At 44.4% G+C, this 18238-nt stretch overlaps 1 protein-coding gene across 1 annotated transcript; it reads right to left on the reverse strand.

The window, feature by feature from the left end:
• Window positions 1-634: 634 nt before the first annotated feature.
• LOC143106865 (uncharacterized) lies at window positions 635-18037 on the reverse strand. The gene is made up of 7 exons (XM_076271342.1): window positions 17899-18037; window positions 9949-10943; window positions 8209-8260; window positions 7143-7278; window positions 6314-6465; window positions 3203-3430; window positions 635-1327 (listed from the first exon to the last, which is right to left on the reverse strand). Exons 1-7 carry the CDS (start codon window positions 17977-17979, stop codon window positions 635-637), a joined length of 2337 nt encoding a protein of 778 aa, XP_076127457.1. The 5' UTR covers window positions 17980-18037.
• Between the last annotated feature and the right edge of the window lie 201 nt (window positions 18038-18238).

Consider the following 18238-nt stretch of genomic DNA (forward strand, 5'->3'; position numbering starts at 1 on the left):
TGCTCGACACTCTAATTGGTCCTCTACATAGTACTGCAGGATTAACGACAAACTTGTGTAACAAAAAAGTGCAGGTATTTGGAATATCACTTTGATATAGAAAAAAAAAACACATACAATCTATCATTTTAGTTAAGAGTTAATTCATAGCCCTAGTGAATGGTAAAATATACACCTTTACCCCTAACTACTGCATTTACATATTGGATATTTTATATTCTTTTATAAGAGACAAAAACAGACTTAAATGGCTACATGTTGAGTGGAGATAGATGAGATACAGGATATTAAAAGAACTTCAGCTGTCATTTTGAAATCATGATTCTTTCAATCTCTGATAATATATTGACCTATGTGCAGATATAATGGTTGGTAAATGGATGGTTAAGAGTAACACAAATGATTACACACATATAGAAAACAAGTCCTTTCCTCACTCTTTGTCAAGACGACTCTTATAGATTAACTACAGGTTTAACTGTAGGGATTTTTCCAGGCTTTTTTGCCGGTTTGCCTTTGCCAGTGAAACGCCAGCTCAACATGGCTGGTTCGAGTCAGGAGTCATTTCTCAGTTCCGACTCAAACACTGCTTCGATTGATCGTGTCCTTGGCCCACCGTACTACATGGCTTTGTTTACTGGCTAAGGGAGGACAGCTGTATCTGACCAGACAAGCTGTTTGACAACACCAGGGCTGATTGTGCAGCTCCGGTGGACACGCCAGCCGGGAGAAGCCCAGGCTCTGCTGTGCTGCTGTTGGCCCACGGCCTCCACTCGGACTTCCCGTTGCGGGGCAGGACGGACCCATTGAGCGCGCTCCCGTCTGTGAGCCTCTTGCCCTGGCTCAGTCCGTTGTGCATGACGGAGGACTGGCTGAGGTGCTCAGCCAGCACCAGAGGCTGCCGGTCCTCCTCCTCCGATATGGCAAACACCGGCACGGTGATGTGATCGTCACCGTCTCCTCCTCCGGCGAAATCCCGGATCTTTCCGGCCTGCGCCTCCCCAAGCTGCTGCTGCTGCTGCTGCAGCAGCCCCGGAGAACTGCCCCCGCCGTGGGCATCAGGACCCTGGTGGCCCCTAGGGGGGGACCTGCTGCCCTCTGGGGAGCCGGAGAGAAGGCCAAAGCATGGGGCGGCGAAGCGTGTGCGCCGGAGGTTACTGGTGGAGTTGAGACGCCGCTGCCGCTGTGCTGGCTGGGCGAGGGGGTAGGAGGCGTTGCTCATGGAGGAGTCGGACTGGCTTGTGTCCGCCTTGCCGCCCAGCGTGGTGTCCGAGAAAACCTTCCTCTTGCCCTCAGTCTGGCAGTCCGCTACCGAGCTGGATGGTGCCTGAAGAATTAGAATAGCCATGAGCCACTAACTACTACAACAACTATTGTTAACTAGAATACATTGTATATAATGCCGTGTCATTATCTGTCTTATGTGATCATGTAAACAATATTCAAACCAAAACAATTGCACCCTAGACTAAGCTATGACACCTTTTAACTAGATACGTCTGTTTTTGCTCCTTTACATCATGCCAACCCCCTCCCCGCCCTAACCCCCCCCTTTGGCTGGTCTGAATGCATTACATGATCACATGGAACTATGGTATAGCCACACAGAGGCATACCCAGAAAGCACATGCAGATGTTCCACAATCAAAGTTTTTGAATATTTGCTACTTTGACCACAATATCTAGACTTATTTTCTATACCAATGCACAGGTTTATGATCAGATTTATTATTCAAACTGTATTATTAGACATTATTGTGTAAAAGAAATAATATAAACATATCACCCCATGTGTTTGTATAATAGAATGGCAGGATCTGATTTCACCCGCCATGCACATTTGCAGCCCCCAACCCCCCCCCCTCCCCTTACTCCATGGCTATGACCTTGATTTAACTGAAGGCATTCTGTAGCTGACTTGCTAGATGCAGGAGAAATATGCAGATGTGAAGACTCAAGTGCCTTTGTCACAAGTCTTACTTATTTACATATTCATTTGGCTGACACTATTATCCAAAGCGACTCATATATGTAAATTATTACGAGCAACTTGGGGTCCAGCAAGGACACAGCAGTGGCAGCTGGGAATTGAACCCACAACTTTTCTGGCTGTTGCAATGCTAGCCCAGCTCCTTAGCCAGATCACTGGGTCAGAGGATATCCAAACCAGTAAGACAGGCTGTTTCTACGCCAACCCCTATCCAAACATCGAAAAGTGCCTCCAATTGGGCACACAAGCACAAATAACATGTTGGAACAAGGGAGTAAGGTCAGAGTTGGTGGAGCAAGAAATCAGGACCATAGTAGCTCCACTTTGGCACTAGCACGACTTGAAAGATAAACTATGAATTTGATGCCAGATATACCACAGGGCACAAGGCCTCAGTGGGCCAGAGGGACACACAGAGGAAAAAATATTATATCAGGCAGGTAGTCCCAATAGACCTCTTAAAGGAGAATTCCGGTGTGATATTGACCTAAAGTGTGTTGAAACATGATACCGTGTGTCAACGTATGTCTCATAGCTCACCTCGGCTTGTCCCCTGTACTCAGAAATCTGCCGCTAGTTAGCCAATGCTACCAACAGGGTTTCGTTGTGGTGCCTCGGGCATCGGCCTAGCCATGCAAATAAATCACTGTTTTACACAATTTACGAGGCTCAAAGTAGCTCCATACTTCATTGGTAGACTTCCGAGGGCCTTGACATTTAAAACGAGACATGGAGAACTTTGAAAAAGCACTGGTAGTTTATTTACAAGACGATTTATACAGACAGTACCTTTCAACACCATCTTGAATTTAGTCACGATAAGTCGAGCGACGAGTACGAATGAACAGGTATGATAAGGGATCAGATTCCAAAAATAATTCAGTGGAAATGCATGGATTCCAGTTGCTGCTACTGGAAGCAACTAAATCCATGCATTTCCACGGAATTAGTTTTGGAATACGTTCACACTCGGTATCATGTTTCAAGACACTTTAGGTCAAAATCACACCGGAATTATCCTTTAAGTTCATCTGTAAAAGAAGCCCCAAAGCTGCCATCTTTGCCCATATTAAATAGATCCGGATCTCATATGGGCAAAGGTGGCAACTTTGGGGCTTTTTTGTAGGTGACCTTCATATGGCAATGTTTTGACCATCAGTGTACATCATATACACACAATATCATACATGCTAGCTTTTTTCTGCTACTCACACTGTCGACCAGCTTGGTGAAGGGGCTGGTGGAGTTCCAGCTGCACCACTTCTTATGCAGCTGTGGCAGAGGAGGGAGGAAGTCCTGGAAGGTGCGGACGCTCCAGGCTCGTGGCCGAGAGCTGTTGGAGGACCCCGCGGTTCCGGCAGGGGCAGCTGTAGGCTCTGGAGATGGCCAGTCACTCACCTGGGAGGGACCGGTGTCACTGTGTCGCAGGAACCTCTCCCGCTGTTGAGGAACAAAAGAGTACATTATGTCATGATGACTACCACAAACCTAAAGGTACCTTGACCTTTATACATGAGAGAAAGGCACTAGACATACACCAAAGGTCTGATCTACAAGGTAGTGCAAGTTGTGCAGATATTATGATGATCACATGAACACCAGTACAAAACATGCATAAACTTTTTTAGTTTGTCCATTTAGTACATGTTCACTCAATAAAGACATTTTAATTTAAGGAGCGCCTTGGTTAGTAGACTTTTCTTATTTCCTTTTTTCTTTTTGACTCCTTAACACCAAAGAGCATCCGACAAAAACAAACATTGAAGGCTAAAACTTTTTAGTGTTAATGCAGTGTTGACACCAGCTTATTTCATCATCTTCCTGATTGACTGCTTAGCAATGGCTTTGATAGGGTTTTCTCACTGCCTTGAATCTTCCTGTCTCATTAAACAGAATTAAAGCATTTTCATATGTTCCATGCTGAATCTCCTCAGATGGGTAAAGCGGGCAAACCCATTTCAGTTTCAATATTAAGGTTTCATTTTCATATCATTATCTTTATCAGTAAAATATCAATCCATGTTTATATGCATATAAATATAATGCAAACATTTTTTTAACAGAGGAAAAAGTATATTTCATGAATTAGATTTTTCAAAGTAGCTTCCTTTTTCTTTCAGGCCTGCTTTGCACACTATTATCATCATCATTTTAGCGGGTAGTGGAGCAGTGGTAACGTCCTGACGTCAGTCGACCTACTGTTGCAAGTCTGTGTCACTTTGGAAGTGTCTGCTAAATATCAGTCATCATAACCAGGGCCATGAGATGATCACCTAGAATGCCTCTTGATTAACATGAGTGAATGAAAAGCAGCCAGCAAGTGCTCAACATGTTTAGTCCCCTTTCAGCACTGTTGGAAAACTATTCTCAGTGTCTAATCAGGGTTGGTTGAGAGAATGCCAAGACTGTGAAATGCTGTCATCACAGCAAACATTGGCTGCTTTTGAGAGCCTGAAATACACTTAGACTTTGTTGTTTACTACATAACCCTGTGTGTTTACTTCATAGTTTTGAGTTTTGTTTTACAATGTAAAAACAATCCAAAAGCAGTTATTTTCATTTTTATTGTGTATTATTTAACATTATATATTTTTTTCTGTTAATGATGACCTCATGCATTACACAATATGTTGAGTCTTTCACTGCAGTGGATTGTTTAAATTTGAAATGAAGTACAGGCTGGCACACAGAATTTTGGTGTTTTAAAACATCAGCCAGCAACTCTCTCTTATTGGACTTATGCACTGCAATAGCAGATAGAGGCAGATGTTCAAATCAGTCACTGTCAAATTGCACTGTTAGCAGCTTGGTCTCCACAACATTCAACATCCTGCCACAGTTTGAGGTGAATGAACCTCTGGGTGAGTAATGAATGTTCCCAAACAGATTTTTTTGGAGAATATTTGATGGATTATAAGAGAACAGCTCCGATTAGCACTGACTAATGCAGTCACTCTGCGAAGTGGCTTAATTAGCTGCCAGTCTGAATTACACACCAGACTCGGTCATTAATTTAAATTTACACAGGGAGGACAAACACCCCGTTCATGCTGCACAAGGTGCTTTCCGAGAAGTAAACAAAAGTCTCGAGTATTGACTCACACGGTGAGCATACACACAATGTTGACTGAGCTGATTGGTCGGTCGGTCGGTCATTAGATTATTATCATGTAATAACACCCAATTCAGGCCTTAAATCAGTCCCTGTGCTTAAAAAACACAATCGTGCACTTGATTCGTGGCAAGAAAAGGAAAATAAACAGCACAACACTGAGGAACAGAGCACAAAAAACGAAATGGAGCGCGATGTAATTGAATTAGGAATTATATTACATTTTTCTGTTTGGGCTTGCCATCCAGTGGCATGGTTTAGGTGCGATGCCAGTTGGAGAGCTAGGCTCTAAGAGGGACAACAGTGGCCATCCTGTGGCCCTGTAGGAAAGCCCAGCAACACTGGCAGTGGCTGAAACGCTCCATTGATTGGAGTGGCTGATCAGATGTGAAAGGCACATCAGGCACACGTCCCAGTTCATTAGTCAGCTGTTCATCATCGGAAAGAGTAAGGTAATCCTTACAAAGAATCACTAACAGCTCTCCACGTCTAGACACGAATTAGGCAGGGGTTTAAAGTGGAGGACTCTATGCACCACAAAAGCTCCAAACACAATACTGACTTGTTTGAGAGCTGGACACGCACCCACCCACACACACACACACAGACACACAGAAAACCTAAAAGTCAATCTAGGTATAAGAGACCCTCTAGTCCCACAGTCAAACTGTACTTTAATCCATATACAACACTAAACTTTTACAGCACTATAAGTAGAGTCACAAAAAAGTGACACACACTCACACACAGAGAGAGAGAGAGAGAGAGAGAGAGAGAGAGAGAGAGAGAGAGAGAGAGAGAGAGAGAGAGAGAGAGAGAGAGAGAGAGAGCCACACACAGAGCATTAGACCAGGGAAATTGGCTGCACAGATAATACATTCATTAGCCTGGGCTGCTGGAAAGCACGCCAGCTCCCTAAGTGCTGCCAGAGATCTTTCATGCCAGCTTTTGTCGCAGAGCAGCACAAGTGGTTCACATGCAAAAAAACGCTGGGGCAGCCTAACCCCCAACATTATTATACATTCGCTTCGCCAGGGGAGAAGGGAACACTGTTTATCGTATGGGAGGTCCACTTTAAATGGCATCAAAGCCAGCGCCACTGCCACCCTCCCCTTCAGCGTTTGGCAAGGATGCAGCCAGCTTCCCGAATGCACTGTGGACACCCCACACCCCACACCACCCCACACCACCCCCCCAGCTCTGTTACTCACCGTGTGGGGACAGAATGGCAATCTGCTTGGACTGGGTCCGGAGGAGATCACAAACACCTCATCTGTGCCCAGCTCCAGCTCAGTAAGACCCCCAGAGGAGGTGTCCTGCTCGGGGTTAGTGGCAGACTCGACGCCAGCCGTAAATGACAACCCTGGACAAACACCCACAAGGCACAAACAACAACAAAAATAAACAGATTTAAAATGGATATTTATGTGTAATCAAACCCAAACACAAAACTACTTTAAACTGACAACAACACAAAACTACTTGAAAGAAGAGAAAGTGCCTTTTCCCTGGGAAAGGGGTGTTTACGTCTAGGTTAAATGCCACGACCTTTAAATCTCCCCAGTATTTCAGGCGGAGGCTTCGCCAGTCACAGTAAGTGAGACAACAGATTGCTGAAGTTACCCAAATGAGTTTAAATCCACAGACACCGCTTCTTCAGGCTGATGGAAATAAAATGAACTGCACTACACATTACATCATAAACCCAGTAGCACGTTGTATTATTTAAATAATTATTAAAACACACTTGAGAAATAGATGAAGAGTTCAACATTGGCTTATAGATGGAGACAATAATAGTGGGCTCCTTTTGCTTCCATTCATGGAAACAAGTAGATTCTGTTCCCGACCAATTAAACTGGATGTATAAGTTCAATTCCGGGACAGATGAGGTCATCGTCAGTGTAGCTGGACTCAGCCCAGAGACCCCAAAAGGGACCCCTCAATTACAGATGGCAACAGAGATGCAGCGAAACGACAGCGAGGGAGACAGAGACGAAGAGAGAGAGAAGAAAAAGAGAGAGAGACGCAACATGCTACCTGTGTTTGGCAGGCTCAGGCTGTGCGACCGGTTGTTGTTGCCATTCTTGGGCACAGCCTCTTGGCCAGGATCATTGGGAGGCACCAGCTGCAACTCGCTGACGTCCGCCCCAGGGTTCTGCAAAAGCTGAGGCACCTATGCCAGGCCAGGCAGCAGGCAGGCCACCACACCACGGGACACGGAGACAACACGCAGCCAAACCATTAATGACAAACACACAAGTCTACTAAATATGGCACCACTTTCCTAACCATAAGTTCTGAGAGAGCCTGACACCATGTAGCCTTGGTAAATAAGAAATACATTGGAACATAATATGCTATTTTATTAACTACTCCATATTTCTTCAAGGAGCCTCTTGCTGCTTTTAAAATTGCATTTGTTTATTGTTTGTTTATGTATTTATAATGCAGCAATTTATGGCACAGAGGCTGGTTGAAATATGTTAGGATTTCAAAAGGCTGTATGCATCCACCACAGTAAATCAGGACTTTGCAAAGTCACAAAATGTTTAAGTCAATCTGCTTCAGTGTGCTAATTGAGCTTGAAACTCGCTGTTGTGGGTGAACTGTTCCAAAGTTCTGAGCCAAAGAATAGCTCGGTCATGTAAAAGAGTTCATGTCCTTAAGTCACCCAATGAAACATCTGACCTCAGGCTCATTGAGAATCCGTGGCTTTACTGGAGAAATGCAAAATGCAGCCCATAATAAGCCAATTGAGAAATTAAATAAATTATGGAATAAAAAACTTTTGTGGTGCAAAATGCAATCCCTTTTTCTTATCAATTAACTGTAGGTCTATACAGAAAGCTAATATTTACATGACTTCCATATGAATAAGTAAAGCATATATAATGCTTAATCAGTTCAAATTAGTCTGAAGGTCACTGATCATCATCATTGTATGTGTTATAAAGACTAAAGAAGAACATTATGGGGCATATGGCTGTTACAGAAGAATATGGAGGATATGAAGGTAAGGCCGCGGGATCCGAGTCTAATCTAACCTGAGGAGGAAGGTCTACTTGCTTTTTATTGAGATCAGAGGATTGTTTGGTTGTTTTACCTCAGGGTTGCTGGAGGGAGATGCGCTGGCCCCTTTTGCGCATAGTTTTGGTCTGGAACACAAAAGACCCACAACATTTTGACGATGCGTGTAGAATTTTGTCTAACCTTCAACGTCAATCAAAGGCAATTGCTTGATTCCAGTGTATTACTTGGATCTGCTGAAGATTCACCCTTTATAAAGAAGACTACAGCAGACAGCAACAAAAACAGAAAACAACAATAACAGACATAACAATGCACCTTTGTTTTGTCTCTAGATCCTGATGTTCATGGCTCAATACGAAAAACGAAGAGGTTGTGCAAAACTAACCAAGCCTCCAGCCAAAATCAGACTGATTACTGCTGGAATTCCTTTAACAGAAAATGAGAGCCTCATGCAATTTAGAATTCCCCTCAACCGTATATTACTTAGGGCAGTGTACTGATTCCCTGTTGTTTTTTTATGTCTTTCTTGTTCCTCTTAATTAGATGTTCATTTAACTGCCGAGATCTGCTTCATATTCCCCCCTCATGAACCGTATATATACCACTGGTGTTATTGTGTGCTCACACACACACACACACACACACACGTAATGGAAGCAAACATTTATTTTGCTACAGATTTACTTTCCACTATTACTGTGCTCATTTCAAAATGGGTCAGTACATGTCTGGGTTTCTGCAGCTAGCCAAGCAATGCTGGGAATGGGGGACGTACAGTTCAAAATGAAACGACATTTCATTCAAGCCTCAAAATCACTAAATCTGGCAAGCACTGAATGGCCTGTGCTTTCAGGGTATGAGGCGGTTCACAGTGTTGGTTGGGCATTAGGCAGGGGGAGTGGGAGTGGGAGCGGGCAAGAGATGAGATAAGGACACTCTTTGACAGTCCTCATCCATATTAGTACATGTCACTCTAAATGGATAGGATTACATCCTCCCAAAGTGATAGCATCGACTTGGAACATTGTTTGAGCCCCCCCCCCCCCCCCCCCCATGGGATTAACAGATGAGAACAGCTTGTGAATTACACTCTTTGATATGGGGGCACTTGTTCTATTAAACAATTACAATAGCATCTGCGGGGCAGAAACGTACAGCTCTACTTGTTTTTCTTCCTTTTTCATTCGGGCCGACCATTGTGCGGCTGTGCTTTTCCTTTTGTCCGAGGGAATCAATGCCAGGTGCTGCACCTTGAGCAGGCTCTCCCTCCCACAATAGGAAACAGGCCCACATCAAGGTGCAGCTGAGCGGCGCAGCCCTCGTACTCCCACTGCACTTCAGGGGCTGAGAGGACTCCAGCTGAGTCAACACCAACTGGCCACCACGTGTAGGAGTGCAGCCCCATCAACAAACCCATTCATGATAGCGTTGCAGTTGCACTAACACTTAAATGAATATCAGAACCCCCTTCTATGTTAACACAACTTGCTGGCCTGGCAACTACACCATGCGAAATCTGTGGCATGGGAATCTAATATTCAGTAATTCAGAACAGGTTTTGCAAAATCATTCCACATGTGGAAATTTTGTGTAAGACTAAATAAATTAAATAAATATTTTTTTCTGTGACCATGAAAATTGGGTTGGCATGCTGTAATATTCTCTACAAATGAATACGTCCTGATGAGCACCTGCTCTTAGTTACCCTTTTCAGATGAGAATATTATTGAAGCCATCAATACAATAAAATCAAACACATAAGCTAAAGTAAGGGAGAGCTGTGGTTCTTTCATTCCCCATAAAATGCTTTTACCTGAAGATGATAAAGAGCACGCAAGAGAGAGCCACAGCGAAGAAGGCAACCCCACTCACAATGGCCAGCACAGCATCCGTTTTCCTGGCCGTGGGGGTGAGGGAGCGCTGGTCGGCCATGACGTCGCTCTGGTTGCGGTAGTGGAAAAGCAGGGCGAAGCCGCGGCCCCAGTGGGTGGTGGTGATGAGCTCCATGATCACCTCCACCATGTCGTCCGAGGAACCAAACACCAGCTGACTGCTGGCCGGTCGGTTGGCGCCGCAGAAGCGGGAGGAAAAGGTGATCAGGTCAGAGATGTAGAGGACGTCGTGCGGGCAGGTGTCTAGCTGTGACTGCTGCGTCTCCGGACTCACTGACTCGGTGGCGGTGGGCGAAGGTGGAAGCGAGGTGGGCTCGTACACAAACTCGCTTCTCCCCAGCCTGGTATCAGCCCTGAGGCCTTGCGGGGAGATGCCATCACTCTGGGCTTTCTCACCATCTTCCAGCACCATCCCGGCAGCATGGTGTACAGGGGACTGCAGCGAGGGAACCAGAGGCGGCGAGGATGATGACCATTTGGCAGAGTTGGACACTTTGGCCATCTCCATTTTCGTGGACTGCTCTTGGACGACCATGGGCTTGGCCTCGTCCTTTGGTGAAGACTGGAGCTCCTTGGCGTTGCTGCTGCTGCTGCTGCCTTGCGTTGCCGTGGCGACGCCTTTATGCTGTGAGGGGTCACCTTCTTCAACCTCGGGCCTCTCGGTTGAGTACACCGCACTGTCGTCCATAATCTCCTCGTCCAGGTCCCCCTCCGAAATTGCAGCAAATCTGACCTGACTGTTGTGATTCTCAAAGACGTCAAAGTCAAACATCTCCATGATGAGCTGGTGGCCTACAGGTACAAAGAACTGCCACACACAGTGAGTCCCTGATGAGTAGTTATAGGGAAATCCAGGGGAGAGAATAAGCCCCTGGGCATCGACAACATCCACTTTGGCTCCGCAGTCGAAATAAACCTGAAAAAAAGACAATATGTTTCAAATGGGAACAGAGGACGGTGGAGACCAGAACAGTGAGGACATAATATACATATGAGTGTATTATGCATAATATGGACGAGGGACAACAAATCCAGCTTTTACGGGAAATGGATTCAGCGCAAACACTTAGCAGTTAAATGCAAGCACTTAAAAACTGTATCATCCTCCTTGGTTTACCATGTTCGTTAGAAATACCAAAATGTGTACTACTTGGAAATACCACCCCCACCCCCAACAGTTCTCAGTCAAACAACAAAGACAGAGCATGAAAGATGAATAATATTTTTTATAAACACCATGTCCTCTCATTATGTAGTTACAGTTAAGCCACTATGAGTAGGACATCCAACAATGCAAGCACTGTTTATTGGCCGCATTGTTCAGACCACCCAAATTTTGGTGAAACCAAAAACACAATGGTTATAAGCGTCAAGTAAATCAGTTAACTTTACATTCCCAGACTTTAAGACTTTAAGACTTTATGCCTGGTGGGAAGAAAAAAAATAAAAAATCATTCCATCCACAAGAGGATGATCATTTAGGGGCGCCCACTTAGAGTATATCACAGTCTCTGGGCTCCCTCGCCGCCATTGCTTTTGAAATGCAGTTGAGGCCAGTAAAATTGAGTTGCTTTACGCAAAATGTGTGCATGCCTGATCTAGTCAATCCTCCTCCTTTTGCTGACATATCAAAGCTGCTCTTTGCTCCTGCTATGGTAACCCCGGGGAGGTATTTCTTCAAACACACTGGCGGTAATGCGTTCCAGGTGCGCAGGATGCAGGGGACCTCACTCTAATGGCAGTCAGATGTCTGTCGGGGCAGACCACTCCAGATCCAGACCTTTCTGGGGGTCCTGCTTTATTAGCTTTCCTGCCGACCTGGGGGCTGGACTGTGGGAAAGCAGGGTGAACCAATGGCCCAGTGTGCCGTGCTACCAGACAGGTAATGAATCCCCTGCGCTCCCCGCATCCAACCAGCAGCATTCGTACATCCTGGCCTTGGAACTAAATTAAAACGGCTGCCAAAGCAGGGAGGCTAAACGCAAAAGCCTCCATCCCTTCAATAACGACAAAGCACTGTGATTGGGTCATATGTGCGTTTTCATCAAAAACATTCCAACCAGTCTATTTCTAATAAGAAATACTTTCTACATAGACATACTGAGGCTGTATGGAAGCACTAAAGGGTCAAAAAGGACTAGCTCTACACCTCCACAAAAGTAGCCCTGATTAAGACCTTGAGCTCTCCTTATTGCCGACACAGCAGGAGGACCTTAGACAGTAAAAATGTCCATTTACAAAAACATCCTCATCGCATGTCGGGAGGAGCGACTGATCAGACGTTTTGCTAGCTTTCTAAGACATTGCTCTCCTGGGGGACATTAATGTCATTCTCTTGCAAGGACAGAACCAAGTATAGGCCTACCAGTCATGAGCACTGCTTTTCCCCCCTCGTCCTCTCTGCGTGTTGTACCACATCACTTCGTCCTCCCTCCCTGACCTCCTTACTTGACTTTGCCGCAGTTGTACTGAGAACAAAAAAAACAACCTGAACTGTTGAAACCTAGCTGGACGCTGTCCAGTAATTTGCACTTTGCAGTAAAAGAGGGAAACATGTTTATAGCACAGGGGGTTGCTAAGTGGCTTATCACCCATACTACATAGATACAGCTAGGGCTGTGGTATTTTGAGTATGTTTCTAAGAAATTTTGAGCAGTATTAAAAAATGTATCAAATGTGAGACACATTCTTGGACAAACATGTTACAGACAAATCCTCAATCACATACGACATTACCATACATGTTCCCTAGTGGCTTCTTGCCCATATTTTATAAGAAAAACAAGGTTTGTGCTTCAAGAGTGAATTTCAATACAAAGCCTGACCAATATGAACAAATAAGTACCAGATTGTCAACACACATACCTGGAAATTAATACACATGCATGCAAGTCATCCATCTGCATACAAATACTAGATTTATACATTGACATGCAGCCAAATTGTATAATTCAAAACAGAGCTCTTTAACAAAACTCTGGCAGGCATTGTACTTCGGTAAGACAACCTGCTTCCAGGGTGCAGACGCTTTGGGTAAGCTGGCCTCCTGGACTTAGCGCAAGTCTGTGTACCACTACACAAATAATTACATGACTGACATTTGAACCGGTCAAATGCCATTCTCACAGAGGCGGAAGTGTAAGCCGATTTTAGCTTTGCGTGGCACTGTTCTTTATTGCATTATAGAATCAGGGAAACTTTGGGGGTGGAACTGCACAATGCACGCTTCGTTCTGACATTTTCCTTTCATATCTAAATATTTCACATAAATGATTCAGCATTTACTTCCAATATGAGGGTCTCTCAAACTTATTCCAAGCTAGTGAATCCCAATCCCTATTTGACAAAACTAGGTTATAATTGTGGATTGTGCCTCAGACTTAGCTATCCGTTAGTGGGTAGGCACAGAAATGTGCATGGTAGACTTCACATGAATGGCTTCCAAAGTGGCACAGTGTATAATGGAAATGGGACATTCTTATAATGCCAAACATCCCAGTTCTGTTACATCACAGGCAGGGGGCTCAATTAACCAAGGATGCCTTTTCTCATAGGGAACAATACAGGGCCATGCCAGCCGGTACTGTGCTTCATGCTGGGACAGGAGATGACATTTTAATGAAGTGATGCTAATAAGTAGCAGCAAGCAGAAGTTTATATAAGACCTGCTGGTCATCGCGCCCTAGTTGTGCCTTGGTCAAAATGACTAGACAACCCCCATCCAGAAGTAGATCACCCGGACAAATACAGTAATTGTGTGAGTCAAGTGACAGATTGCAATGACAAAGCAGAGCATTGTTCACACTGCATTACGGTCTATGTGGTTTGAAGTATTTTTTCACACAGGACTTCATTACTGTAAGACAGCAATGCACCGTTACATTAGGCACTGACAAGATGGCATTGCGTAATCTACAAACTCTAAAAGCAGTCGAGGATGTAAGCCAACTAAGCTTTATTGAGAGAATAAATGGTACAAATGGAAGCATTAGCTCAATGATGGAAAAAAATAACACATTTCTGTTCCATTTGTTATAATTCATTTGTTTGTTTTTTTATTTTTGCATGTGTTTGTTTGTTACAAATATTGAAACTCTAAGCAACTGCTACTGTGTTTATATCAAATATAGCAACTACATGAGTAACTCTAAGGACAAACAATAACAATCCAGTACTAATGTGGGTATTTATTGCAAATAGTATCCTCATAAAGCTGTATCAAATGGAATAAAACTTGTTATTAAAGTCTGTGTAAATGCAATGTTTTTGTCAGGTTTGGCAATGTAAAATCATCCCAATATAAACAAAGGAGTCTCAATAAATCATTTGATTGATTTGAGAAACAAGCTTTTAGGATTTCCATCTGGTGTTTCACTCCCTTGAATACTTCTTCCAAAAAAGGGTGCCTTAGAGCACATTTGTTCTCTTTTATTATTTTGCTACTCTCAGTTCCTCTGCGTGGGCTCACAACAAGTTTACGTCAAGTTTTTTTCCCCCACTCCCCCCTGACCCCCCACCCCCACATGACAGGGGGAAAGAGCAAGCTTACGTCCTGACTGCTAAACTCCAGCAGACTGAGCCCCTAGTCCCCCAGGTCTTGCCACACACTCGCTCAAACGCACAAACAGACCCAGAGTCGCTCATAAACAAGACAGGCGGGGCCCTCGTAAGGGGGCTGAGATCCTTGCAGCAGGGGCTATTTATTGGTTGTGAAAAGTGAGCCCCGTCCCACCGCCGGGCTATCAGCCTCTGCTGGTGTGAATGTTGTGACGATGTGTTACATTAGGTTCATCTCCGCAGCCTAATCTGTCACCGCGCTCCTGACAGCTCGGGAATGAATCCACCCGTTAAATCCCAGCCTTGCCGCCCGCTCCGGTGCATCTCCCTGAGCTTCCTGCAAGAAGAGAGGGAGAGGAGAGGAGAGGAAAGGAGCGGTGCTTCTTTAAGAGGAGAAGGATCCTTGCGAGCAGTCTTGACACAGCTGTGGAGGGCTCAGATACACTAGCCTCCAATTTATCACATATCTTCCTTCTGATGTCAACTTTGCTCTCTCTCTCTCTCCCTCTGTCAATGTTTCTTATGACTAACTAACCTTGAATAAATGTGAAAAATATACTGCTTGTTTTGTTTAGGGTCAGCAGGTTCACTTGTTATCTCTAGTACATTGTTGTTGCATCCAAAACAGTGTTTTATATTTCTTCTCATAATCCCCAAACAATAACACACTGCCAGCAAGATCCACTGGTATCTCGACTAGGTGGGTGGGCAGCTAGTGATCCAAATGTGTGTGGTACACACCAATTAACATAGTTTTCACAGGCTTTCTGCCATTCCAAAATGAGCTGCCGTAATTATGGATGTGCACAGTGTGAAACATGTGGGCGAGATGCAAGCCTTATCTCCATGGAGAGATTGACTAGTTTAGCAAAATCGTTTCCAGATCTGGAATGTGATTCAAGCCTTGATGTGCTTCCGAGACAGTTAATCCCAATATATTCAAGAGGCAAGCAGGATGACAGGGCAGTTTCTCCTCCAAAAGAGAAAGTGTTTTACTCCTCATATCTCTGTTAGGTTACAAGGAAGGCTTTCCAAGCCACTGCATTCATTCATGCATGCAAGTTATGCATCACATCTTATGCTTCCAAAATATTTATCCGCATCAACCAAGGTCAGTGGCAAATGTAAATTACAAAACAAACAATGCAACATGCACAAACACCTTGAAAACACTTGCCAACTTTGTGTGTGCAAATTCTAAACAGACATGCAAATGCTACACATCTTATAAACCACTACCTCCTCTTTTTGGAGAGGGGGGGAGGGGGGGGGGCAAGCATGGCAACCAATCCAATTCATGTTTACGCCATTTCGAAAAATCAACTTAACACAAAGGAGGACAAAGGCATCATTTAGACTGCCCCCTCAGGCAGATAATTACAGAGATAGTGAGTACCCTATGTGCACAGAGACTGAGGCAAGGGGAAGCTGACAGCCCAGTGCACCGACGGCCTTTTGTTTGTCCAATTCTAAGAATTCTGCCACTTGCTCCGGCTCAGCCACAGTGGACGTGGATAAGTCTTGACAGTTCGTATCCCACAACTGTTGCCCTATAGGCTTGCATACTTGTGAACTTTCCTTCCGCTGTGCTTTCAGAAGACAGAGAATGTAAGAGTGTGAGCGAGAAATGTTACAACTATTCAGGTAAGGGTTATTCAGGGAGCTAGGGTTATTCAGAGAGCTATGAATAGGGATGCTTGGTGGTCATGCGTAGATACTATTACATTTGGGGTCATTCACTGAGTGAATGATTTGTTGTAGTCATACCACCCACTAAATGGCAGAGTGAAGGAGTGGGAGTGAGGTTGCCCCAGAGTAATTCATTCAGAAACCAGACTGCCAAAAGTGGCAGGAAGGATTTGATTATCAAAAGCATGCCTTCAGCAGGAATCTGCTAATCACCTGTAAATTGTGGTGAGATTAAAGAGGCCTCTCCCCAATGCTGAGAAAGTGAAAAAAAAAGAAAGGGAAAAAAATGGATGCTGAGTTTCCACTCTCAGTAGCGACCCCACAGAGGGTGGAGGAACCTGCCAGTCAAACTACACCAACATCCACCACTTCCCCCTTTCTGTCTGCTGGTGTTGCCTGCAGATCTACATACTCATTAGTTACTGATCCATCATCTCCCTGGAGGAGCAGAGGAAACCCCAGCAGTTTGCCTCGACCACCGATGATGTTGACCTTGAACTGGCCCAAACCAAACACAAACACAAAGGAAGGGGCCAGCTATCCAACGGCAGTTTGATTACATTTGACACCAGCTCAGGCTGTGACCTCAGCCTGTGGGTAGAGTGGTCATTCATATTGTAGCTGCCCCCCCTGACAGTGGATCTAATAAGCAGCGAGCGGACCACCGTAGCAGAGCAGTGATGAGATAGTGTAGCAGTGAGCCGTGGAGCAGCGTAATGAGCACCAATTGAGGAGGTGTTGTTTATGCTGCTCATTGCAACACAGAGGCCAGGCTTCCACTGTGAGTGTAACCATGGCACTGCCAGGGGGTACAAAAAAGGCTCCATGCAAAGTTTCAGAAAGTATTTTTTTGATGAAAATAAATAAATAAAAACTCAAACTGAACAAAATTAACTTAGTAATAGGCTACTCATAATGGCGCGTGCATGTTGAAATACCTGCAAATAACATCTCTTTAACAAAACAAACAAAAACAACTAAGACTCTAGTGACAGCTCTATTTATGTGCCACCTAGTCTGAATAGAGTCCATTTAAACTCAAATAACAATAATTTACCCTTACTGAATTATGCAAACACTGACACATATGTCAGTGCCTTAAGACAGCCATGGCGGTTAATAAATTCATTTTGATGTGGGCTCGAACTGGATTGTCCTCTTTTAGAACTCCGTGTCATGCGCTGGCATTTTGTTTACTGATGGCAATGCGTTAATTTTTCCATTAGCATTTCCATTTACGTGACACCAAAACAACAGCTCAAAGTTCAAAAAGTGAATCTCGTCATGAATCTTATATTTAATTATTATATTTATTTTAATGCATTAATGCATTTAATGCAAGTTGAAACGTTTACAATGCGCCACGACGCCAAAGCTAAAAACACCAAAAACTGGGCAAATTCTACTACACGCTCTTCTTGTACTTGTTGAGCAAAAACCGCGGGGAAACTTGTTGAAATGTTTCCCTTTGGACAAGAACGCAGAGTCGCAACGCAGGGCTTGCTTCCATCGCATCGAAGTGACAGTGCAGTTGCTGTCTACAAATCACGTACTGGTATTCTAAAGGAAAATAAAGTAGCCTAACAAACAACATAGGCTATGACGGTCAGATGACTGTTACTTACTTTTTGTGGTGCACATCCTGTGATCCAAAACAGAAAGGACACAGTAAAAACGGGTGTACTTCTGAACATACAAAGTCCCATTTTCCCTATTTTTCAGTTTCACCAACGAAGACAGGACAGCAGAGCCTCTCTTGTCCCCCCTCTCTCTCTCTCTCCATTCACCTGAGTCTGTGAGCGCGCTTTCATAGCGCGTGGACCCGCACGCACAACAGAACGGCGGAGGCTGAGCCAAGCGTATTCACGACACACCAACTGTCACTTTAGCGAAAAGTAGGCTGACCTGTTAGCAGAAAACCCCGTGAAGAAAATCACATCGATATTATGAGGTGGTAAGGTAAAC

Source organism: Alosa pseudoharengus, unplaced genomic scaffold (genome assembly GCF_046254945.1).
Source record: "Alosa pseudoharengus isolate Yale_2024_CS ecotype anadromous, Long Island Sound unplaced genomic scaffold, YU_APseudo_1.1 YU_APseudo_1.1_scf_6, whole genome shotgun sequence".
NCBI lineage: Eukaryota > Metazoa > Chordata > Actinopteri > Clupeiformes > Clupeidae > Alosa > Alosa pseudoharengus.